The sequence below is a fragment of the Morus notabilis genome, unplaced genomic scaffold, assembly GCF_000414095.1.
Source record: "Morus notabilis unplaced genomic scaffold, ASM41409v2 Scaffold413, whole genome shotgun sequence".
Lineage (NCBI taxonomy): Eukaryota > Viridiplantae > Streptophyta > Magnoliopsida > Rosales > Moraceae > Morus > Morus notabilis.
The window spans coordinates 230,110-254,757 of record NW_010363912.1 but is presented as its reverse complement, the minus strand read 5'-3'; the positions used below and the strand labels follow the sequence as shown (position 1 = coordinate 254,757).

General features: G+C 37.9%; 1 protein-coding gene across 1 annotated transcript; it reads left to right on the top strand.

Moving 5' to 3' along the window:
- LOC21400041 (protein RNA-directed DNA methylation 3) lies at positions 1-20,381 on the top strand. Its single transcript, XM_024170178.1, has 18 exons — positions 1-390; positions 1,386-1,639; positions 1,738-1,893; positions 2,012-2,170; positions 2,251-2,334; positions 2,654-2,721; positions 2,803-3,138; positions 3,274-3,325; positions 3,401-3,556; positions 9,326-9,469; positions 9,551-9,656; positions 9,752-9,901; positions 10,043-10,097; positions 10,180-10,235; positions 10,356-10,413; positions 16,366-16,402; positions 16,547-16,604; positions 16,897-20,381. Exons 1-18 carry the CDS (start codon positions 156-158, stop codon positions 20,142-20,144), a joined length of 5,412 nt encoding a protein of 1,803 aa, XP_024025946.1. The 5' UTR covers positions 1-155; the 3' UTR covers positions 20,145-20,381.
- The last annotated feature ends 4,267 nt before the right edge of the window (positions 20,382-24,648 follow it).

Here is a 24,648-nt window from a genome sequence, read left to right as displayed (position 1 = left end):
AGGTTGTCTGTACAACTTCCTTTCCACCGTGCCATCACAAAAATCACACCAAACGCACTCGCCGCACCTTCCCTCGCTCTCTCTCTCTCTCTCTCTCTCTAGATGCTGTTCTAAACTCAGTGGTCTTCTTGTTTCTGAAACCCTTGCGCATTGTCATGGGGCTGAAAGGGATGGCCCAGAAGGGCAAGGGCATCTCCGATAAGGGCAAAGGAAAAGCGGTGGCGGGAAATGGGTCCTCCGGCGCCAAGAGGAAGTTCGATGACGGGAAGGAGAAGTCCGCCGGAGGCGGCGGCCAGAGGGGGAATGACTCCGGAGTCCTGAGGTTCTTCGACGACGCGGCCGCTGAGGCCGATGGAAGCGATGCCAGCGATGAGAGTGACTTCATCAATGGTTGCAGTTGAACCTATCTCTCTCTCTCTCTCTCTCTTTCTCTCTCTCTATATATATATATATCTGTTTCTTGCATTGCATGTTCCCGCTTGGTTTTGGATTTTATTCGATTTCATTTCTAGGGTTTTGAGGTCGATTTTTGAGCTTGTTTGGCGGAAATGGTCAATGCTTTTTTTTTTTTTTTTTCTGTGTTCTTTGCGTTTGATTTTCTAGGTTTTTTTTTTTGTCGCATTTTCTGCGGGAAATTTGTGTATTGGGTTTTACTTCGTGCGATTGTTTTCATGAACTGTGTATGTGTAATGTTTTTGGGTTTTATAGTGCTGTTGTGAATACGAAGGTCATTTTCTGGGTAGTTGGAGATTTGAGCGTTTTAAGTGTTATATTAGCATTTCTTTAAATTTATCCTAATATCTGCATTTTCTGACGTTAATTGTAGGTTACTGTGTTCTTCTTCATGTGATTTTGTTTTTTTAACTGTGTATATAGTACTTCTAAAGATTTAAAAATTTGGGTTTTAGTGTTGATATGATTTTGAAGTCTATGTACTGGGGTATTTGGAAAATTGGAGCATTTCTTTGTTTTATCCTTAGGTGTCTGCATTTTCTGACGTTAAACTGTAGATTACAAACTATTGCGTTTCTTTTATCTGATTTTGTTTAGTTAGCTGTGTATATATAATATGTCGAAATATTTTTAATTTGGGTTTATAGTATTAATGTGAATTTGAAATCCATTTTTACCCGATAATTGGAAAATTTGTTTCTTCAGTTTTATCTTGGGTATCGACATTGTCTGTTAAACGTGGGATTTCCCTTTATTGTATTCGTAGCTACAATCTCATGTTGAATCCTCATTAGTGTTTGCTCTTGTAGATATGTTCCTTAGTGAACCAATCTAGGTGATAATATAAGCTAATTGTACTTTACTAGTGGTACTATGAAGAAGCTGAGTTTCTTTTTTTTTTTTTTTTCCCCTGGCAAAATCATTCGGAGTAGATTTTATGGAAGAAGATCTTGACTCAGGACCAAAAGTCAATAGTGTACCAGGAAACTCCTACAGCATTCCAGTTATTCCTAAAGAAGAGGAGATGGATGAGGAAGAATTTGATAAAATGATGGAAGAGAGATACAAAAATAGTTCTGCATTTTTTACCTATGCTGAAAATAATCATGAAAACAAAACGTCCATTGACAGAAATTTAACGATGCCTTCCGAAAAGGATCCAATCATCTGGAAAGTCAAATGTGCCGTAAGATTTTGAACTTTCGCATGATAGTTCTTGATATTAAATTATGCCCACCACTTCTGTGTCTCTTGATTATTTTACTCCGAAACACTTGGACGCAGGTTGGACGCGAGAGGTATTTAGCTTTCTGTCTTATGCAGAAGTATGCTGACTTGAAATCGATAGGAACCAAATTGCACATAGTATCTGCCATTTCTGTTGAGCATGTTAAAGGTTTTATATTTATTGAAGCTGACAAGCAACCCGATATTAATGAGGTACTCTCTTTCCTGCAGTTTGATAGTTTTATTGTCGTTATAATGAGTAAATGTTTTATTGTTTTCATTTTTTTGCTGAAGAAGATACTAAATTCAGAGGACACCTTTTCTGGTTTAGGCATGTAATGGGATTGGTGGTGTATATGCTTCTCGAGTAATGCCAGTTCCAAGGAATGAAGTTTCTCGTTTGCTCTCTGTCCGAAGCGAGTACAATGAGATTTCTGTTGGCATGTGGGCCCGTGTGAAAAATGGGAAATATAAGGGTGATCTAGGACAGGTATTGTGTCTTAGGGTTCAGTTTAGTTTCTTTAAATGATTGTGCTACTTATTTGCATTGTCGGGATTTTACATTTGCAGGTTGTGGCTGTGAACAATTCACGAAAAAGAGCAACAGTGAAGCTGATACCAAGAATTGATCTACTAGCAATGACTGAAAAATATGTACTGACCTATTTACAACATCTTTACACTCCTTTTCTTTTCTTTTTTTCTTCCTCTCCTTCCCCCCCCTTAGTGAAGTAGTTTGTGTTTTGGAACTTCCATTTGGTATGTTACTGAGTGCTATCCATCATTTATTCCTCAAGTTACGAGAATTGGGTTGGTCAAACTCTGATGCTATTGTTGTATGGATTTCGCATCTTTAAATTAATGTTTAAAAAGTAATGACGTGCATCCTTTGTTGAATGATAATCAACTTCCTCTTGTGCTTTCGGTAATTGGGATGATTACATTTCTGAAGTATTTGCTACTCACATCATAGGGTGGAGGAATTACTGCTAAGAGAACATCCAATCCAGCACCTCGATTGATTAGCTCAAGTGAACTTGAGTAATTTTCTCAATCTCTGCTTCTGTGTTTCATTCTTTTGAGTGCCAGTTTCTGATTAGATGTCAATTTTATTTCCTGCAGAGAGTTCCGCCCTCTTATTCAGACCAAGCGCGATCAAGATACTGGGAAGGTTTTTGAAGTTCTTGATGGTATGATGATCAAGGATGGGTTTTTATTCAAGAAAATACCCATAGATTCATTAAGTTGCTGGAATGTCGTTCCATCGGAAGAGGAGATTCTGAAGTTTAGAACTTCTGAGAACAATGAATCTGATAATGCGGAGTGGCTTTCACAGCTATATGGTGAGCGGAAGAAAAAGAAGGTCAATAATGATGTCCGAATGCAAGGGAAAGGAGAGAGCTCGTCAGGGCCTATTTCAACAAATAGTTTCGAAGTGCATGGTCTTGTGTGTTTTGGGTGAGTTCTACATGATGACCTTGTTGTGGACCAAGCTTCCATAATGAACTGTTAGTTTATGTTCAATTGTCCTTGTTTGTTCCCCTTGCCACTTTATTGCGATTCTTAATTACTATTATTATTTTTTCATTGCAGCCGGAAAGATTTTGGGGTCATTATAGGCATGGAGAAAGATGATAGTTACAAGGTATTTGATTTGGTTGTTGTGCTGAGATCCCCTTTACAATGATCACTCATGTAACTGTTCTTCCCTACGTTCCAGATTCTCAAAGAGGGACTTGACAGTCCTCTAGTGGTCACTGTTCAACAAAGTGAGCTAAAGAGTGGGCCGTCCAAAATGAAATTTACAGCCTTAGATCATCGCATGAAAAGCATATGCGTTAATGATACTGTCAAGGTTACAGAAGGACCATTTGAGGTATGGCACTTATTCATGTCTCATGATCATCTCATCAAAATGTGGTTTGTATTCAAAACCACACAGGGCGTATGCCCTGAGGCGCTGCTTCTGGGTACTCGAGGCTATAGCCCTATGGTACCAGTATTATGAAGCTTATGAGGTGCACCCCTTCAGGGCTTTGGCCTTGAAACTAGTGAGGTCTAAGCCCAATTTATTTGGCTATTTGGGATCTTGTCTTTCTGACGGGCCATCCTAGTAAGTGGTCATCAAATGTAGGCATAATGTAATTGGTAACCAAAAACTAATTAAAAAATTTTAAAGCAAGTAGGATCTGTGGTCTGCATGTAAATTCTAGAAGAAACTATTCATAAAAACATAAAAAAAAAAAGTTCCAGAAAGCATCTAGTGGCTTGCATGGGTGTTTTAAAAGAAAAGTGGTGGAGCGTTGCACGCAGATTTGATAGCAGCATTCTGACCAGCAACAACCAGCGGCTTGCATGTGTGTTTTTTCTTCTTTTCCTATGCTGCTTGTAGTGTCGGGAACTTCTTTTTTCCCCTATAAGTTCGCACTTTCCTGTTTCTCCTGTTGTTGGCTGTTTGGGTAGTTGGCTGCATGTGTGGTGCTTGTGCACTACATTTTGTGGCTGTAAACTTATAACACATAAATGTTGTTTGCGCGTGAGTTAGGCCTCGTTCATTTTATCGATTCGAGTTTAGAATTGAGTTTTGCTACAGTAAAAAGCTTTCATAAATAGTCACATCTAACTTTTTTGTTATAGTAAAAAGCTCACATAACATTATAAGAAAAATGGCTATTAGCGACGACAAAAAGTCGTTGCAAAAAATAGAAAGTCGTCGCAAATGAATTTTTAGCTTCCACTTGTCGTTGCAAACCTGTCGCTGCAGTTGAATAGTCGCAAAAATAATTTTTGCGACCACAGCTTGTTGTCGCAATTATATTTGCGACGACAATCGTCGCAAATGAGTTGCTACAATTATTTCGTCGGGTGCATCGTTAAGATGACATGGCATTAAGTATTTGCGACGACATTTTTCGAATTAAGTCGTCGCAAAAGAGGCAGTGGTAGCTGATGTGGCATATATTTTTTGCGACCACATTTGTCGTCGCAAATAATATTTTAATTTTTTATTTATTTTCTCATTTTAATAATTATAATAAATATAATTCATGATATTAAATATAAATAAAAATTAAATAAAAGGAAATAAATAAAAATTATTATGGTAAAAAGTAATTAATAAAATAAAAATGTAATTATAGTAGAAATGTGCGGAAGTACAAATTGTTATATTAATAAAACTCTAATCTTCTAAATTAGTAGCATCACTAGAATTATCGCTGTTATCATCAGAAGAATTCAGAGGCGGATGAGGTGGACGGACATATGGTTCAGGAGGAGTAACCGTTGGGAAAGTCATGTTGGGGTGCATTTGAGTGATGAAATCCTTCATCATTCCGACGCTCTCGTACAGCTGGAGGTTTTGCTGGTAAGTCCGTTGTAAGTATTCTTCTACGTGTGGGTCAGAACGTGTCATAGAAGATCTTGCCGAGCGTGAGCCAGATGACAACGCATCTTTTCGATAAACTTTTTGTGGGAGTGTGCGACCCACTCTAATCTTGTGACCTCTGCGGGTGCCTAGAAATTGCTCCATAATATTTTTCTCGTTAACTGTTCTTGCCGCGGAGGATCCAGAAGTAGCAGACTGCGTCTGGATCTGCGTTTCTTTTTCTCCCTCCATCTGATGTTACAAATATTATAAGAAAAATAATTAAATACATAATGCGATTTAAATTAAAACATATAATTAAACATTGCAAGTATACGTACAAAAGTCTGCTCAGTATGAGAATTAACCCAAGTATCCCCTAGTTATCGATAACGGACATTGGTTGTTGAGTCCCTATGGTAGACTATATAGTAGTTTAAATGTATATGGATATAGTGTAATCGATTATCAAATGAACATTTATATGGAATAAATTATTAGTAAATACTTACTTTCTTATCGTGATGTTGAGAGTACGACAACCGACTATGAAAACTCGACCACTTTTGGTTGCTACGATTAAGTTTATTGATCCCTGACTTTTTCTATTTATAATTACATTCAGCGTTAGTAAAATTAACCTTTATCATATATTTTATAAAAATAACATATAAAATAGATTCAATTACCTGAAACTTGTCGGACATGAATCTATCGCAGCAACGACCTTAGTGAGTTGGATTCCTGAGATTTTTAGGAGGGTGGACCCTAACTGCACTCTTATTTTGTAAACCACCAAGATCTTTGAAATAGTCATGGAGGTCGCTTTTCCATTCCTTATAACATTTTGCAGCCTCTCTATCAACTACATACCTAAGTATACCATCGTCGCGGTCATAATCAAGGTTAAACCATTCCTGTAATACAATATAAACATCTTAAATGATTTTATTATATTGAAATTTAGATTAAATTAAAAAACAATAAAGTTGAATAATTTATACCAGCAGGCGTTGTTGAATCTCTCTCTTATGCTAGATGTCCACGTCCTTCCAAGCATCGTGGAAAGGCTCACAGACATCCCTAACATGGATTCCAACGGCACTATTGAACCAGGTGCCGTAGTTTCCAACTGCCTTCCAAGTACCTCCACGTTCGTCAAACATGGAGGTAATCTTTCCTTCCTTTGCCACTCTGGCTGCGATTTCGTGACCCTGAGCCTTCCGTCGACCTCCACAACGTCGTCAAGGTGCGGCATCATATGTTGTAGAATGAAATATATTTAGTGATCATATAATACTGATGTAATTAGTTTAACAAATTTATAATTATGTTCTAACATACCTGACTCACAGTGTGATGGCAACCTATAGGGATTAGGTGGAGGCTGCGCTCCCCCCTGAAGAGCCAGCACATGTAGCGACTGGGCCAGACATGATTGCTTGTTAAGAAGTCATCATAAACGTTATTATCTTATTTGCATAGATCTTATGTTATATGAATAATTATAATTATAAGCGCAGTACATAATTTTTATTCATCATCACTGTTAATGTCTTGATTGTCACCCTCATCATTTATGTCACTATCATCATCAGAATCGTCGATGTCTTCAATTAAGAACACATCATTATCTTTCTCAGGAGCATCGCGACCAGGAATCAATAACGTCAACATCTTATATGGGTCCTTCATACATAACCACGGGGGTAAATTATATGCAGTCACAATAATAGGCCACATACTGTATGATAGACTCATATTCCCGAATGGGTTAAAACCATTAGTAGCTAACCATAATCGAATATTTCTCAGTTCACGTGCAAATTGTGGATGTTTTTCATCAAAATCTTTCCACTCTGTACCATCAACTGGATGACGCATTAAGTTTTCATCCCTCGAACGTCCCTGCACGTGTCACGTCATTTCCTTAGCAGTGTGACGGGAATCATATAGACGCTTCAACCGATCCTTCAAAGGGAAATATCGGAGTACTTTCCGCGGAACTTTTTTTTTCTATTTTTGCTCTTCCAACGACTTATACTACATACTGGACAAGACAGCAAAGCAGCATTCTGCTTTCAAAACAAAGCGCAGCCATACTTACACATGAATTGCCTCATAGCTCAGACCCAGTTTACTCAATAACTTCTTCGCCTCGTAATGCGATGTAGGTAACTTGTTCCCTTCAGGAAGTGCATCTCTCAGTGGCTTCAACATTTCATTCATGCATTCATTAGGCCACTTTTACAACACTTTTAGATGCATTAGTTTCACTAAAAAATTCAACGATGAATACTTAGTGCAACCCGGATACAATCCGACTTGTAGCTCGGATAAGAGATCTCTAAATTCATCGTAATGTGTATCTTCTATAACTGTTTCTGTCTCACCTATTGTCTCATGATCATCACTAATCTCAGCCACATCATTTAGCACTGCAAACATCTTGTCAACAGATTCACTGACAACTGCAGCAGCAGGACGTACTTCATCATGGTGAATCCATGTGGTGTAACTTGTATCAAAACCCCATCGATGTATGTGCGCTTTCACTGTTTCGGGTGGATGCATCTCATGATTTCTACACTTCATACACGGACAACTAATACCCCCGAGTGAATTTGCATAATTCTTGCCAACTTCAATAAAATCGCATAAACCATCCCAGTTGTCATCAGACAACCGGTTCTTTAAATGTATTCAACTCTTATCCATTGGCATCTCTACTATGAAGAATTTATAAAATTTTATCAAATTTTATGAAAATTAACACAAATTATTTTGTAATAAGTATTTAACATTAGTTTATTTAATTATTTAATTATAAATATAATCTTAATTAAAATTTTATCTAATTTTTTAATTATCACATAATTATCATTAAACAAATTTTATACAAATTTTAATCTAATTATCACATATTTCAATTTCAATTCTAATTTAAAATTCACAATTCTAAATTCAAAACCACAAAATATATCTAAAATCTAAAACAAAATTATAAACCATAACAAAAATACCAAAATCAATTAACAAAATATCAAAATATTAACTTACAAAATCCAAACCTACAAATACCGGGGGTTGGAGATCGGTAAGGCAGCAAGAAAAGAGGACGCTGGCGGTCGGAAAACGGTGAGTGCAGCCGGAAAAGTGGGAGGCGAGAGGGAGATGTTCTTCACCTCATTAATATTTATGAGAATATTCTTGAGGAATATACCCTGGTTCCTTTTTTGCGACGATAATTTAACAATGCCGTCGCAAATAATTTTGAGGAAACCGCCAATGTTTCCGCCCTTTTTTTTGAAAAAAATTAAATCCCATGTTATTTGTGACGACACGTGTCGTCGCAAAAAACGGTCGTCCTTGATAGAATTTTCTGGAACCATTTTTTCTGACGACACATGTCGTCGCAAAAAAGTTGTTCTGAAAAGAATTTTCTAGAACCATTTTTTGCGACGACGTTTTGCATAGTCGTTGCAAAAAAAAAAAGAAATATCTGGAACCCGTTCGCGAGAAACCGCCAAATTTGCCGCATCTTTTTGGCCACGTCACTGCCAGCTGTAATCATCAATATTTGCGACGACATGTCCTCGCAAATAATGTACAAATTGGCGCCAGATTGGTTTTAGCGCCAATGGGTATTAGCGATGACATGTCGTCGCCAATATGCCATTCCATTTTAGCGACGGCATGTCGTAATTATATAAATTTTGTGCAACGACATGTCGTCATAAATATTGAATGCGACGACAAGTCGTTCAAAAATTTTGTTTTCTTTTAAGCGACGACATGTCGTCGCTAATACTGTAATTTTAGCAACGACAAATGTTATCGCTAATAACCCTTTTTGTTGTAGTGTAAAGTCACATCTCAACTCGAATCAGCAAACTAAACGGGCCTTAGTTAACTGCGAACATGAAAAATCTAAATGACTTATTAAAGAAACAAAACCAGTAATTGTACTTTTCTTATGGCATTAACTATATGTCCGCTATGTTTCCCTATTTACGCTATTTTTTCTTTTACTTTGAACTTCTTGCTTCATTGATAACCTAGGAGATGGTCTATGATGTTACGCTTTTGAATCCTTTTAATGGTTTATTTAGGTGTTTTGGGAATTAACTTATGCCTTGATGCGCCTTGGGGCTTAAACCATTGCCTCAGCCTAACAAGTACAAAACGCCTCAGTACCAAAACTTGTTAAAACATTTATGTAGCTTACTTAATATGCTTACTGAGGCTAGAATATTTTGCAAATATTTCTCTTTGCAGGGTAAGCAGGGTATTGTTAAGTTGATATACAGAGGGATCATTTTTTTGTATGATCAGAATCAAGAAGAAAATGGTGGTTATTTCTGCTGTAAATCTAGAATTTGTGAGAAAATCAAGCTTTCTATTGAAACTTTTAATGAAAAGGTTGGAGCTCCTTCTTGCCCACTTTTTAAATATTATCTACTATATGCTTATGTGTTTATAGTAAATTTCTCCCTCATTCAGGGCAAGGAATCAGATTCTGTTGGTTGTGAAGATTTTTTTTCATCGTCCCCTAAATCCCCTTTATCACCTGAAAAGCCACCTCAAGCACGGGAGTTTAACCGTGACTGTATGTATTCTAGTCATCAATGCTATGTTCTTAAGTTCTCATTTGTGGCTACTGTACCAAGCGTTTGTTCATCACCCATTGTATCTTGAATGCAGTCAATCAACCTGGTAATGATGGGACTTTCTCTATTGGTCAAGCTTTAAGAATCCGCGTGGGACCATTGAAGGGATACCGCTGCCGCGTCTTAGCTATACGTCGTTCTGATGTTACGGTTAAACTTGAGTCTAAGCAGAAGGTTCTTACAGGTATGTCAAGCCTAATTCCTGATCGGTATTATTGTACACTCATTTATGATTCGATGATGTTCTGTTGCTTTATAAATTATTATATTTAGATGTTGTATCTTGCATTTAGAAGTCAACTTTTTAGAATATTCCACTGTGCAGTTAAAAGTGAGCACCTTTCTGAGGTTCAAACAAGAAGCTCTGTTGTGTCTCTTAGGTATGCTTTGTAATCGTGAACCGTTTATCCATATCCAGTGATTATAATAATTGTTTTGATGTGCCTATTTCTCTTTCATTAGTGAGGATCCTGGATCTAGTACTTTTGATATGCTTGGAAACGAAGGAGGCTCTACAGGTGTCTTTTGACTCTTCCAATGTCTTTCTCGTTGAATGCCTCTTTTCCATCATCTGTTCTTGTTTTGATTGTCGATGGCATTTGACTTAAGGAAATTTGTCTGATATCTTATTTTTGAAGAAGGTGGAGCGGCAGGAGCCAGTGATGGGTGGAATGTTGGAGGGCCATCCGGTGAAAGGTAACTTTTTACTCCCCCAGCCCAAGTCAATTATTTCCTGACCAGAATCCAATACATTCTGAGATCTGTAACTATATTAACTTTATAATTGAATTTGCATAGAGTCCCATGAGTCCAACATTCTTATATCTGTAACTATATTTCGTTTTGACAAACTTTTTTAGCTTTCTCGCTTTACTTGAAGTCTCTTGTATGATAATTGTAGAATTTTGGGGGAAAATATTTATTCTTATTACTCTAAACATAACCGGAAAAATAAGAGATTGAGAATCTAATCTTCTTCTAGATAAACTCTAAATCCTATCTTTAACAATCCTTATTCTATACTACAAAATTTAAACTCTAGAATTTAAATCTTATTGATAACACATAAACCATAACTAAACCTATCTACTCCTAATTTCCGACACTCCCCCTCAAGTTGGAGCATAGATATTTATCATACCCAACTTACTTGTCAAAAATTCAAAATGAGACCGTAGAAGCTCCTTAGTCAAGATATCAGCTATCTGCTGCTGTGTAGTTGGAACAAACGACAAGCAGATGATTCTCGCTTCAAGTTTCTTTTTAATGAAATGTCTATCAATCTCTTCGATCATGTTGTACGGGGTTATGAGCAATGCTAATGGCAGCTTTGTTGTCACAATAAAAGTTTCATTGGACTCTCAATCGGCCTCCTTAATTCTTCAAGAATCCGCTTCAACCACAGAACTTCACATATTCCATGAGCCATTGATCTGAACTCAGCCTCAGCACTACTCCTTGCCACAATACTTTGCTTCTTGCTTCTCCATGTAACTAAGTTACCCCAGACAAATGTACAGTACCCAGATGTAGATCTTCTATCTGTAATAGATCCAGCCCAATCAGCATCGGTGTAGACTTCAATACCTCGCTATCCATTTTTCTTGAAGAACAATCCTTTCCCGGGGGTACTCTTCATATGTCTCAAGATTCGGTGGACTGCCTCAAGATGCTCTTCATATGGAGAGTGCATAAACTGACTCACGACGTTGACATCAAATGCAATGTCTGGGCGAGTATGTGATAGATATATCAGTTTCCCAACCAGCTTCTGGTATCTTACTGTGTCCACCGGCGTTCCTTTTTCTCTTTCTCCCAGCTTTAGGTTCGGCTCCATTGGTCTTTCAGGAGATCAAGAACATACTTTCGTTGAGAGACAGCTATGCCCTTCTTGGATCTTGTGATTTCCATGCCAAGGAAGTATCTCAATTGTCCCAAGTCTTTAATCTCAAACTCAGAAGTTAAGCACTGTTTCAACCTCTCCATCTTTGCCAAGTCATCTCCAGTGAGGATGATATCATCCACATAGACAATCAGAACTGCAGCTTTCCCTCTGGTTGAGAACTTCATAAATAGAGTGTGGTCTGTCTACGCCTGAGTGTATCCATGTCTTTTCACACACTAAGTAAACTTTTCAAACCAAGCCCTTGGTGATTACTTGAGTCCATAGAGTGATTTTATCAACTTGCACACTCTAGAACCAATTTTTTTTATCAAAACCGGGAGGGGAGGCCATATAAACTTCTTCTCTAGATCCCCATTCAGAAATGCATTCTTCCAGTTGTTGTAGTGGCCAGTCTAAATTCACAGCAATAGACAAAAGTACTTGAACTATATTAAGTTTTGCGACAGGTGCAAATGTCTCTGAGTAGTCTATCCCATATGCCTGTGTGAAGCCCATAGCTACTAACCGGGCCTTGTACCTTTCTAGTGTGCCATCTGCATTGTATTTGACTGTAAAGACCCATTTGCAACCGACAGTTGCCTTTCCCACCAGTAGGTCGACAACTTCCCAAGTTTCATTTTTTTCTAGAGCCCTCATCTCTTCTAGAATAGCCTCCTTCCATTCAGGAACATTTAGAGCCTCCTGCATTGTTCTAGGAATTTCTACACTAGACAATTGTGAGGTAAAAACACGAAGAGAAGGTGATAATTTTTCATAGGACACAAAGTTGGACAAGGGGTGTTGTGTACAAGATCTAACCCCCTTACGATGAGCAATAGGAACATCCAAGTTATTAATAGACTTAGCTTGGACACTAGTCTCCAAAGATTTAGATTGAGACAGAGATGTACCTGAAGGGGACTCTGGATCCGTTCCCAAGTTGGATTCATGGCAGTGCTACAAAGGAGGGACTCTCTTTCCTTGAATCGGTTTTCTTCTCGAGTAGACACGGAGCTCTTGAATTTTTCCACTTGGTTTTTCACACATCTCTATTCCTAACTGGTCATCTAATGGCATTGAAGGAGGTCCTCCATCATTCCCAATTTCTAAAATATCATTTTCTAGATGTGGATTTGGACTTGATTCTAAAGACATAGGGTGTCATTCTCGGCAGCAGCAGCAGGAAAGGGGTCATTCTCGGCAGCAGCAGTAGTATTATGGTATTCGGCAGCAACAGGATCAAGCACAGCAGGAGGGTCAAGTAGGTCAAGTTCAGTTTCTAACCTCACATCTTCACTATCACTACCCCCCTGAAGATGATTCTTACAAAAATATTTCCGTGTTTCAAAGAATGTCACATCCATAGTTACAAAAACTTTTTTTGAAATTGGGTCAAAACATTTGTACCCTTTTTGTGTTGGTGAGTAACCAATAAAAACACACTTGTATGCCCTTGGATCCAATTTTCCCCGATTATGATTATGCACATGAATGAATGCAACACAACCAAATACCTTAAGTGGAATATCAGTGACAAGCCGTGATGTGGGAAATTTCTGCTTAAAACAGTTCAATGGTGTTTGAAATTTCAAAACTCTTGTGGGCATTCTATTAATTAGGAACACGGCAATAAGGATTGCTTCACCCCATAAGTATTTTGGAACATTATTTGTAAAACGTAGTGACCTAGCAACCTCAAGAAGATGTTTGTTTTTTCTTTCCACCACCCCATTTTGTTGAGGGGTGTCATTGCAAGAACTTTGGTGTACAATTTCTTTTTCTAAAAAAAAATTTGCCTAAGATTTTATTAAAATATTCTTTCCCATTATCACTTTGGAAAACCTGAATTTTAGTTTCAAATTGTGTTTAAACCATGTTGTAAAAGTTTTTGAAAACTTCTTCTGCCTCAGACTTTTCCTTTAATAGAAACACCCAAGTTACCTGTGTGTGATCATCTATGAAGGTGATAAACCATCTTTTTTTTAGAGAAAGTGTTAACCTTAGAAGGTCCCCAAACATCGCTATGGATAACTGTGAATGGTTTTGAGCCCTTATAGGGGCTGTGGAGGAAAGGAAGCCCAGTGATGTTTTGACAATTCACAAATCTCACACTGAAATAAAGATGGACTTTTATTGATGAACAATCTAGGAAACAAATATTTAAGATATTGAAATTTTGGATGTCCTAACCTAAAATGCCATAACATGACTTCTTTATCGCTAGAAACAGAAATAGACTTAAAACAAGTATTTTGAGCTTGTCTTCCTGAGCTTGATCCATCTTCAAAGAAATAAAGTTCTCCACTTTGTCTAGCATTGCCAATCGTCTTCCCCGAGTTCGAATCTTGAAACTTACAAGAAGATGTGGAAAAGTGAATTTGACAGTTTAAGTCTCGACTCTCGAGTTAGTTTACTGACAAACAAGAGATTACATGACGAATTTAGAACATGAAGAACATTTTGAAGAGTGATGAATGGAGAGATAGCAATGGACCTTTCCCAGCTATGGCTGAAAGGGATCCATCCGCTATTATAATTTTTGATTTCCTGCACATGGACTATATGAAGAGAACAATTTTGATGATCCTGTCATGTGATCAGTTGCACCGGAATCTATGATCCACGAGCAATTTATATCGGAATCGACTCTAACAAGGGTAGTGAGGTAGTTACCTTTATGGGCCAGAGAACATGATGGATTTGAGGACTTTACAGAGAATTGTGAGGATTGGATGATTTTCAACAAGTGGTCTATCTGTTCCTTAGTGAATGGAGAGCTTTCTGTTGAGACTTGCTGCCCTTGGTTAGCATTTGAAACTTGGAATGCTCGGTCACCCCCGTTATTCTTTTTCTTCCAGTTCAGCGGCTTCCCATGTAATTTCCAACATGTTTCCCGTGTATGCCAAGGTTTCTTACAGTGATCACACAATGGCCTATCATTCTTCTTTGTGTTTCTCCTGTCTCCGTCCAAGTCAACCCCCCGAGAAAACAAGGCAGAGGTTTCGGCCTCTGTTACTCCTCTTGCTTCTTCTTTCTTCATCATCACACTCCTTCGCTTTTCTTCCCTTCACTTCAGAGAACACCTCTCGGATGGATGGAAGTGGTTTCCTTCCTAGAATCCGACCTCTCACCTCATCTAATTCCCTGTTGAGTCCGGCCAAAAAAACAAACACTCTGTTATTCTCCACCCTCTTCATATAGTGCACGCTATTATTGGTGCAGTCCCATTCTTCCTCGTAGCATAAGTCCAATTCCTGCCAAAGGTTCACCATCTCGTTGTAAGACACCGTGACCTCTCTATCCCTTTGTCTTGCCTGCCATAGTCTTGATTTTATCTCAAATATTTGAGATAAATTTTCTAAGTTGGAATAGGTCTCTCGTATGGCATCCCAAACTGATTTGGTGGTTGGAAGGAATAAGAATGGCTTTCCAATCGATTAATCCATGGAATTGATAAGCCATGTGGTAACCATGGAGTTTTTGGATCTCCATGTCTTCAACTTTGGGTCGTTCTCCCCTGGTTTCTTTGCCTCGCTTGTCAGGAACCCTAACTTCCCTTTTCCATCTATTACAAGCTTCACGGTTTGAGCCCAAGACAAGTAATTCTTCCCATTTAATTTTTGTGCCGTCAATTGCAACGTATTAGATGGGAGATTCATGAGGGAAATGCCATCATCACTGCTTTAGACTGTGGCTAAATTGTCTTGTGAACTCTTTGCATCATCTCTCGCGGAAGAGGAACTTCTATTGGCGCCAGCCATGGCAGTTTTTGCCATTGGAAGATTAGGTTAAGAGCCTAAGCTCTGATACCATGTTAGTTTACCAATCTATTCCAAAAGCTTAAGCTTTTAGGAGGTGGGCCAACAATAGTTTTATACTTTAACACTCCCCCTCACGTGTGGGCTGGACAATGGGCAATCGTGTGGGTAAATTAATTGGAAAGCCCAACATGTGAATATTTAAGCCCGAGATATATTAAAGACTCAACACATGATGACAATTTAAATGGGGATAAAGAATGCAATTACGGGGGTTTGAATTCAGGACCTCCCGCTCTGATACCATGTAGAATTTTGGGAGAAAATATTTATTCTTATTAATCTAAACATAACCGGAAAAATACAATAGTTATATAGAAGAGATTGAGAATCTAATCTTCTTCTAGATAAACTCTAAATCCTATCTTTAACAATCCTTATCCTATACCACAAAATTTAAACTCTAGAATTTAAATCTTATTGATAATGCATAAACCATAACTAACCTATCTACTCCTATATTTCCGACAATAATGTTTTGCATTTCTTGATGGGATATAATTGGGAAACTACTGACATCAGAAGCAGATTTTATATTTTGAAAAAAAAAAGAAAATAGTTTGAACGAGAGTTTTTGTTCGTTGTTTGTGTTTTCGTTTATTATTATTATTATTATTTATATTTATTATTATTATTATTATTATTATTATTTTGTACTTGTGCATTGAAGTCCTGGTAGTAGAGATCTACGTGTTTTTATCTCATCCAATTTTGCGTCTATAGTTCACCTTGACCATTTGGAATCAGGTTGAATTACCATCTATGCATTTTCACACTATGTTTTAGCCAATTGCCATGTTTCTATTTTGTTTAGTCTACGTTGCTTTACCTCGAGTTCAATTCGAGTGACATTACTTTTTAGAAAGGTTGAACAGGAAAGGGTTCTGGGTTTCCTACTGCTCCATTTTTTTACCGAATCTAATTCTGGCAAGTAAATTCTTGTAGGAGTTCATGGCCTACTACCTCTGCTTCAGGCTTTTCGGTTTGTTCTGCACTTGTACTGTTTAATAGCAGCCTCTTTCAGTAGCAAAAGAACCAAAAAAAAAAAAAGGGCAGCCTCTTTCAGGAGTTTGGTGCAAGCATTTTGGAAAGTTGGTACTGATAGTTTTTTTTTTTTTTTTTGCAGGTTCAACCAGATTCTGGCTGGGGAAATCCTTCAAGTTCGAATGATGGGGTTAAAACAGGTATCAAGTGCATTTATGGGCCCTCTCTTCTTGCCTTTACCCCCAAAGAGTCTTTTATTGTAAATTTGTAATAGGATCAATGTCACTTTAGTTTTTTTATTTTTTTGTTGCTGTTTCGTGGGCGACTTCTAGTTCTCCGTCTCTTTCTTTCTCCTCTTTCCTACCAATGGATTCTTGTTTTTTTTAAAAAGAAATAAAAAAAAATCCAATCACAATCCATCTGCAATTAACCAAGCCTTATGCTATATTTATTTCTAGGATACAACTGCATCACTGTTTTATTTATGTACAGATGTGGAAGATGCTTGGGCGAGCAAGCTGACTCCAAAGAAGAATACATCTTGGGGTGCTGAAGCAGCTGACAATGTAGCTGGTGGGTGGGGTGAAGCAACTACCGAAAAGAATCAAGCTGTTGGCTGGGGATCAAGTATGGACTCTAAGGAGAAAGATTCTTCAAATGATGCTTCAGCTTCCTGGGATAAGAAGAATAATGTGAATAGCGACCAGGATCTTGGAAGACCATCCGAGGATCCTTGGGATAAAGGAAAGAATGCAAGCAACAATTCAACTGGTGGCTGGGGTGTAATAACTACTAAAAAGAATCAAGTTGGTAGCTGGGGTGACGCATCTACTGAAAAGAGTCAAGCTGTTGGCTGGGGCAGTATGGACTCAAAGGAGAAAGATACTTCAAATGATGCTTCAGCTTCCTGGGAGAAGAAGAATGATGTGGATGGTAACCAGGATCATGGAGAAAAATCCGAGGACCCTTGGGCTAAAGGAAAGAATGCAAGCAACAATCCAGTTGGTGGTTGGAGTGATGCAACAACTGAAAAGAATCAACTGGATTCTTGGGGCAAAGGTAAAAGTGTAGTTGAAGGAGGTACATGGGAAAGTAAAAGTGGATTTAGTGCTAGTAAGGATGGCTCCAATGATACACCTCAACAGAAATCCTGGGACACAGGGAAACATAAAACCAGTAGTTATGCATCAACTTGGGGCAATGATCAGCAGTCACAAGATATTGAATGGGGGAAGAAAAGTGCTGGGAACTCTGAACCTGGTGGTGGTTGGAACAAGAAAAGTAATTGGAACTCGGATGGTGGTGACAAAGGTGGCACTCAAGATTCTAACTGGGGAAATAAACCCAACTGGAATTCTGACATCGGTGGCTCAAAATCGGACCGTGATTCAGGTTGGGGCAAGATAAGTGGGTGCTCTAGTGATGGTGATCTTAAACAAGATAACAAAAGCGAGGCTGACACTGGGAATGTTTGGAACTCTAAATCTGGTGGCACTAGTGGAAATCAGGATTCTGGTTGGGGAACTAAAAGTAATTGGAACTCTGACTCTGGTGGTACTTCTGGAAATCAGGATTTTGGTTGGGGAACTAAAAGTAATTGGAACTCCGACTCTGGTGGCACCAGTGGAAATAATTCTGCTTGGGGCAAGAAAAGCGATTGGAATTCTGAATCTGGTAATGCAGATCAGAAGTCTCACTGGGGTAGCAAAAGTAATTGGAGCTCTGGAAGCACCTGGGGGAACCAGTCAAGAGATGCTGGAAATGAAGACCAAACGGAGGCATTCAATGAGAAGCCAAGTGGTGGGAACTGGAGAGGAGGTTTTGGAGGTAGAGGTGGGGATAGGGGAGGTTTTGGTGGCAGAGGCAGGGATAGAGGAGGATTTCGCGGGAGAGGCGGGGATAGAGGAGGATTTCGTGGGAGAGGCGGGGATAGAGGAGGCTTTGGTGGTAGAGGTAGATCGGACAGAGGAGGCTTTGGGGGTAGAGGTGGATCAGATAGAGGAGGCTTTGAAGGTAGGGGTCGTGGAAGGAGGGATGAAAGTGGTGGCTGGAACAATAGAGATTCTGGTGGGAATGGTTCTTGGTGGAACAAAGGGGAAGACAATTCTGGCGAGGGAAGTAGGAATAATGATAGTGCTGGAAGTTGGAGTCAAATGGTTGGTTCCAAAAGTGAGTGGCAGGGTGGAAGTGCAGGAAGCACAGAGAGTAAAAACGCATCTGGTGGTTGGAGCACCCAAGGGTCAAGGTGGAGCCAGTCAGCAGCGGACAAAGATGGTGGTAGTTGGGGCAAAGGAACAGGCTCAAGCTCTGGAGCTGGTGGAGGTTGGGGAAATAAAGATCAAGAGGCTGGCTGGAAAGGATCGAATTCAACTGCACAAGCTGGCATTTGGAACACAGGAACCGACTCAAGTACTGGTCATGGTGGAAGTTGGGGAAACAACTCTAAGTCACATGGTGCTTCTGGAACGGCTCAGTGGCAAGGCTCGAGTCCTAATGATCAGGATGGTGACTGGAAAGGACAAAATTCCGGCAGTTGGAGCAAAGGAACCGGCTCAAGTACTGGAGGTGGTGGAAACTGGGGGAACAACTGGAAATCATCTGGTGATTCTGGTGGGCAGCAGCCAAATTCAACTGCTGCTGAGCAAGAGGGTGGCTTCAAAAAACCGAGTTCACAAGGGGGCAGTTGGGGTAAAGCAACTGGCTCAAGCACTGGACAAGGTGGTAGTTGGGGCAAAGGAACGGGCTTAAGTTCTGGAGGTGGTGGAGGTTGGGGCAAAGGAACGGGCTCAAGTTCTGGAGCTGGTGGAGGTTGGGGTAATAAAGATCAAGAGGCTGGATGGAAAGGAACGAATTCAACCACTCAAGGTGGCAGTTCGAACACAGGAACTGACTCAAGCGCTGGTGGTGGTGGGAGTTGGGGAAACAGTTCTAAATCACCTGGTGCTTCTGGAGGGTCTCAGTGGCAAAGCTCAAATACTACTGATCAAGATGGCGGCTGGAAAGGAAAAAACTCTGCCAGTTGGAAGAAAGGAAACGGCTCAAGTACTGGAGGTGGTGGAAATTGGGGGAATAACCAGAAATCACCTGGTTATTCTGGAGGGGCCCAGTGGCCAAGCTCAACTGCTGCTGATCAAGAGGGTGGCTTCAAAGGAGGGAGTTCACAAGGGGGCAGTTTGGACAAAGGAACTGGTTCAAGCACTGGAGGAGGTGGAAGTTGGGGGAATAATGGGAAATCTGCTGGTGCTTCTGGAGGATCCAGCTGGTCTATGTCAACTCCTACCAATCAAGAGGGTGATTGGAAAGGACAGAGTGCGCAAGCCGGAGGTTGGAACAAAGGGACTGGCTCGAATACTGCAGGTGGTGGAAGTTGGGGAAATAATGGGGAAGGATCAAGTGCACAAGCCGGAGGTTGGAGCAAAGGAACTGGCTCGACTTCCGCGGGTGGTGGAAGTTGGGGAGATAATGGAAAAGCACCTGGTGCTTCTACTAATCAAGATGGTGGCTGGAAAGGTCCAAGTTCAACTGTGAAAGCCGGAAGCCGGGGCAACCAAGGATCAGATGGGAACAGTGGTGGAGGTTGGAACAAAGATCAAGCGGGGGTTTCTACTCAACCTAGTGCTGCAGACACAGATCGCTCTAGTGATGCAAAAGAAAGAACTGATGGAAGTGGATCCACCGACCCATGGGGTAAAGCAGCAGACAAATCTTGGGGCAGCGGTGGTGGTAAAGGAGGATGGTAACCGCTCTGCAAATTCTGTTTTGGTTACCTAACAACTAATGACTGTAAATAATGTTCTTTTCTCTCAGTTAGGAAGGGGCCTAGTGCCTGTTTTCTAAACCTTGAACAGTGTGTTTTGAAAGTCCTAAACTGATCTTTATTTTGAGCTCTCTGAGTATTAGGTAGACTGAAGAATCCTGGCTGTATGGCTCAGTTACTGTTTATTAAAATCAATATGCATTTGATGTTGCCTTGTACAGTCAGGAATCTCATTCTCTGTTGGCTAATGTCCCGGTTTGCGTTTTAAAATTTATTGATTGAACTTGAACTTGTTCGCGTGTTCTTTAGAGCTCCAGCAGAATGACTACTAGTTGATGGTAGAAAGTAGAAACCAGACAAATAGCATGATATTTAACGTGCAAACAGAACACAAGCTGATTGTATGAACAATGAAAGTGATATTTGTTTCATTCTATTGGTATTGTTGTTAATAAGATGTATATATATTTATATTTATGTGTGTGTGTGTGTGTGTTAGAAAAGGGCATCTCTAAAATGGCCACCGCCCTACCTTCTTTTTTTTTTTTTTTTTTTTTTTTTTTTCTTGAATGCAAGTGATCTTATCATATATTACTGAGCCTTGAACTTACTGCCCTATAATGTGATAACATCAGAATAAACCCACCAAATTCTCCCACAAACCTTTTCATTACTTAAAGCAAATCGCCAACAAATTTCTTACTTAATGAATAAAATAGACGGACCAATTTAATCCAGAAGTTCAAAAAAAAAAAAAAAAAGCCACTAAATTGATTATTCTTTGTCCAAGGTTTTCTTTTCCCCTTGTTTGCCATTTCATTTTTAGAAATTAGAAAGATATTACCGTTATATATATATATATATATATATATATATAAGGTTGTTCTAGCGTCCGTCCTAGGGTCCTGGCCGAATTAAAACAGTCACGTGTCGTGTTCGTATTATTGTTTTGATCATTTCTTTTTAAATTTACAGTCAATTTGAACACGATCTGCGACACAAATTTTTTTTAAAATCGCAACACGAACATGACACGACACGAAAATGACCCGTGACACGAAATTAACCCATGAACCCGAAATTGACTCAAAAATTGTATACTTTTATTTACTTTTTTACATATTAGAAATAACTTAAAATTCATAACAAACTAAAATACAATAACATCCATTGAAATTAAGCAAATAATAATATAAGATTTTAAGTATAACTATCATGATATCACAAGTTTATAATAAAATCAAAAATATGTAATGAAAAATATATGTATTTTTTAGTTTTTTACGAGTTTTATGTCGTGCCCGAAATTGACTAATATTTTTCGTGTTAATTTCAAGTTGACTCAATTCTAACCCGAATATCTTTTTTCTCAACTTTAACCTGTGTAATTTATGTCCTTTCAAATCGTGTTGTCATGTCGTAACTTATATTGCCGACCCTACTACCAGCCGTCCACATAATTATAACGGATGTGATTTAATTTTGTACATAACTGGAAATGGGTACCTATGACATTCTTTGCTGACGTGTCAACACATTTGTTTTTTTTTTTTGGTTCTAAAGTTTTTTTTGGGGAAGCGTGTCATGAAATGACAAGTCAGAGAAAAAAGTCATAATTAGATATCTGATTGTGGTAATTTTTCTTTACACATTTGTAATGACGAACATAACAAAATAAGATACATATTGACCATGTTATTTTTAACGGAGCATTATCATATATGGTAGGTATAGTATTGCTTGTATAACATGACGTACAACAATGATCGTATCTTTTTAAAAATTCACAACTTTATCGTAATAACTCTGATTGAGGCAATTTTTTTTTTCTACGTGTTCATATCGACTAGTCAAATAAAACAAGATCCGCATTGGCCATATTAATTTTTACAAAGTGTTGTCATATTCGGTAAATATAATGTGTGTAATGTGATATAGAATGACGTCTATACATTTTTTTTAAGGACTCATAATTTGACCGTTGAATTTCTATGCGATTTCCATTTTACGTGTTCGTAGCAACTACTGAAGAAAAAAATTCATATTGAGTATGTTATTATTCTCTTAACATTGCCATATTTGGCACGTTTGGTAACGCTTTTGGAATGTTGTGTTTGAAAACCGTATTGCAAGAAAGGATTTGTTTTTTGTTTTGGAAATTTACCATTCGAAATTGTATTGTGTTGAACTCTCTTTTTATTTTTCGAAATGATTGAAGAAGAATTTCCATTTTTCAAAAGAAAAAAAAAACCATACACTAAGCCATAAAAAAACATTCGCGCGGGTGACCGTCATGTGTAAAGCATACGAATAGATGAGCGATGACCGGCGGAAAGCTAAGCATACATTATGCATTTAAAAAGTTAAGAATTGAATTAAATATTATTTTATGTATAGTTACCACTGAAAATGTTTCTTTTAATTAGTTTTGTTAATAATTGCTCCTTACAACAATGGGTTACCCGGCGCAAAGTGATACTTCAATACAAGCTATTTATGTACAATATGAAGAAAATTTGTGTAGCATGCAATTTGTCGCCGACCAGAACCGGTTGCGTGGGGACGTTCTTTAGCTAAGCCCTATATATTTATCTATTATCTATTAGGAGAATCCGTTTTTGAATATGGCTCCCAAGGAGCTTCCTCATGCTGTCATGTGACAACTGCTCCTTTTTCTATACTCTTTTTTTTTTTTTTTTTTCTCTCTTTTTACATTTTTATCTTTATTTTTAAAAAATTTTAAATGTTTTTTTTTAGTTTCTCTTTTAGGGCATCCTATTAGTAGGGGTTAGCCTTTTCTTTTCTCAAATTTGGCTCTATAAATATTTTTTCCCTTTTATTGTCTCATTGAAATAGTTTCTTCTTATATATGTCATAATCAACCCCCCCTATAATACATTTTTTTTCCTTTCTCAAATGTGACTCTATAAATATTTTTTCCCTTTTATTGTCTCATTGAAATAGTTTCTTCTTATGTATGTCCTAATCAATTTCTTTTTTTACAAATGACCCTCCTAAATACTTCTTTTTGCTATATATACACTTTTTTTTTTGCTTTCTTTTTCCCTTTTCTCTTCTTTCCCTTAATTTCTTTCTTCCCTCCCTTTTTTTCCTCTACAATACATTCTTTTTTCCCCTTTCTCAAATGTGACCCTCATATATATATTTCTCTCTAATTGTCCCGTTGAATAATTTCTTCTCATATATGTCTTAATCATTTTTTTCCGAAATGAACCTCTCAAATACTTTTTGACTATATGTGCCAATAAATAATATTTAATATATTGTTCTAAAATGTGTCTTTACGGAAATATTTTATATGTAATCTTTTCAAATAAATTTCTTCCATGTGTACTACTAAATAATTTTTTATTAATTCACCCTATTAAGAACTTTTTTCCCTTTTTAATGCTGCTCTATTAATATTTTTTCTATTGAATTTAATCTTTAAGAAAACAATGATAAAAAAACATAAACTATAAATTTTATAAAAAAAAAAATAGGACATCCATATAAAAAAAAAGAAAAGAAAAATGTGAATACGCATGCACAGAGCGTGTGTTTACGATTAGTATATATATAAAAGAGCAAATTAAGCGAGATGAAGTAGAAAAGTTTCAATTTTACCTTTTTTTATATATACCTTTTTTGCAAGGTGCAAAAGTTTCATTTTTAGAAATTTGAAAGATATTATCTTCTTTTCTACAATACGTTAAGGGAGCTTAGAAGTTAAACAGATGGATTTCATTTTTAGACAAGTTTGTTGTTCGGTGGCTGAGATCTCTTGATCGGTTATCTCTTTCGACGGACTTTTACTGGTTGCACTTCACCGGAGATTTCTATCGGCGGTGGTCAGAGCTTTTTTTGTTATAACTTTTTGTGTTTGTAATAAGGGCGGTGGTCTCCCTACTAGTTTGTTGTTTGTTGTTAAATATTTTTGTGATCAACTTAAAGTCAATTGTATGTCTCTTGATAAAGTGGTCTTAGTTTGGTTAGAATTTTTTTAAGTCGTGTAGATGTCCTCTTTGTGAAATTTAGTGATCTGTCCCTCTAGCGTTCAAAAGCCTATGCCAATAGGAGGAGTTTCTTCAATTTCAACCGTAAGTGTGCTCGTTATTAGTGTGCTAAGGTGTTTTTTCGTTTTTGAGTCTCAAGTTTGCGTCTATCTTTTTGATGAGTTATTAACATTATACCAAGATGATTATTTATCCAATTTTGTTTAAATGCAATTCTCCTAAAAAAAAGTTAAGGGAGATGGGAGTAGAAAAGAGCAAAAAAAAAAACGATCCAAGTCCATTTTTTTCATAAAAAATTCATACCCTTCATTTATTTATAAGAGAGAACTTAGTAATAATAGTAATAAAATAATAATTATAGGTCGGAGAAAAATGAAAAGAAAAACAGGAAAATAAAAATAAAAACAGAGTGCTCAAAAGCAAACGTTTTTCTTTCTCCACAAAAAAAAAAAAAAAAAAAGCAAACGATTT

Coding starts and splice junctions, on each gene's coding strand:
- LOC21400041 (XM_024170178.1), top strand. CDS start 156: ATGGGGCTGAAAGGGATGGCCCAGAAGGGCAAGGGCATCTCCGATAAG. Junction 1,894..2,011: donor AGCAACCCGATATTAATGAG/GTACTCTCTTTC, acceptor TTTCTGGTTTAG/GCATGTAATGGGATTGGTGG. Junction 2,171..2,250: donor ATAAGGGTGATCTAGGACAG/GTATTGTGTCTT, acceptor TTACATTTGCAG/GTTGTGGCTGTGAACAATTC.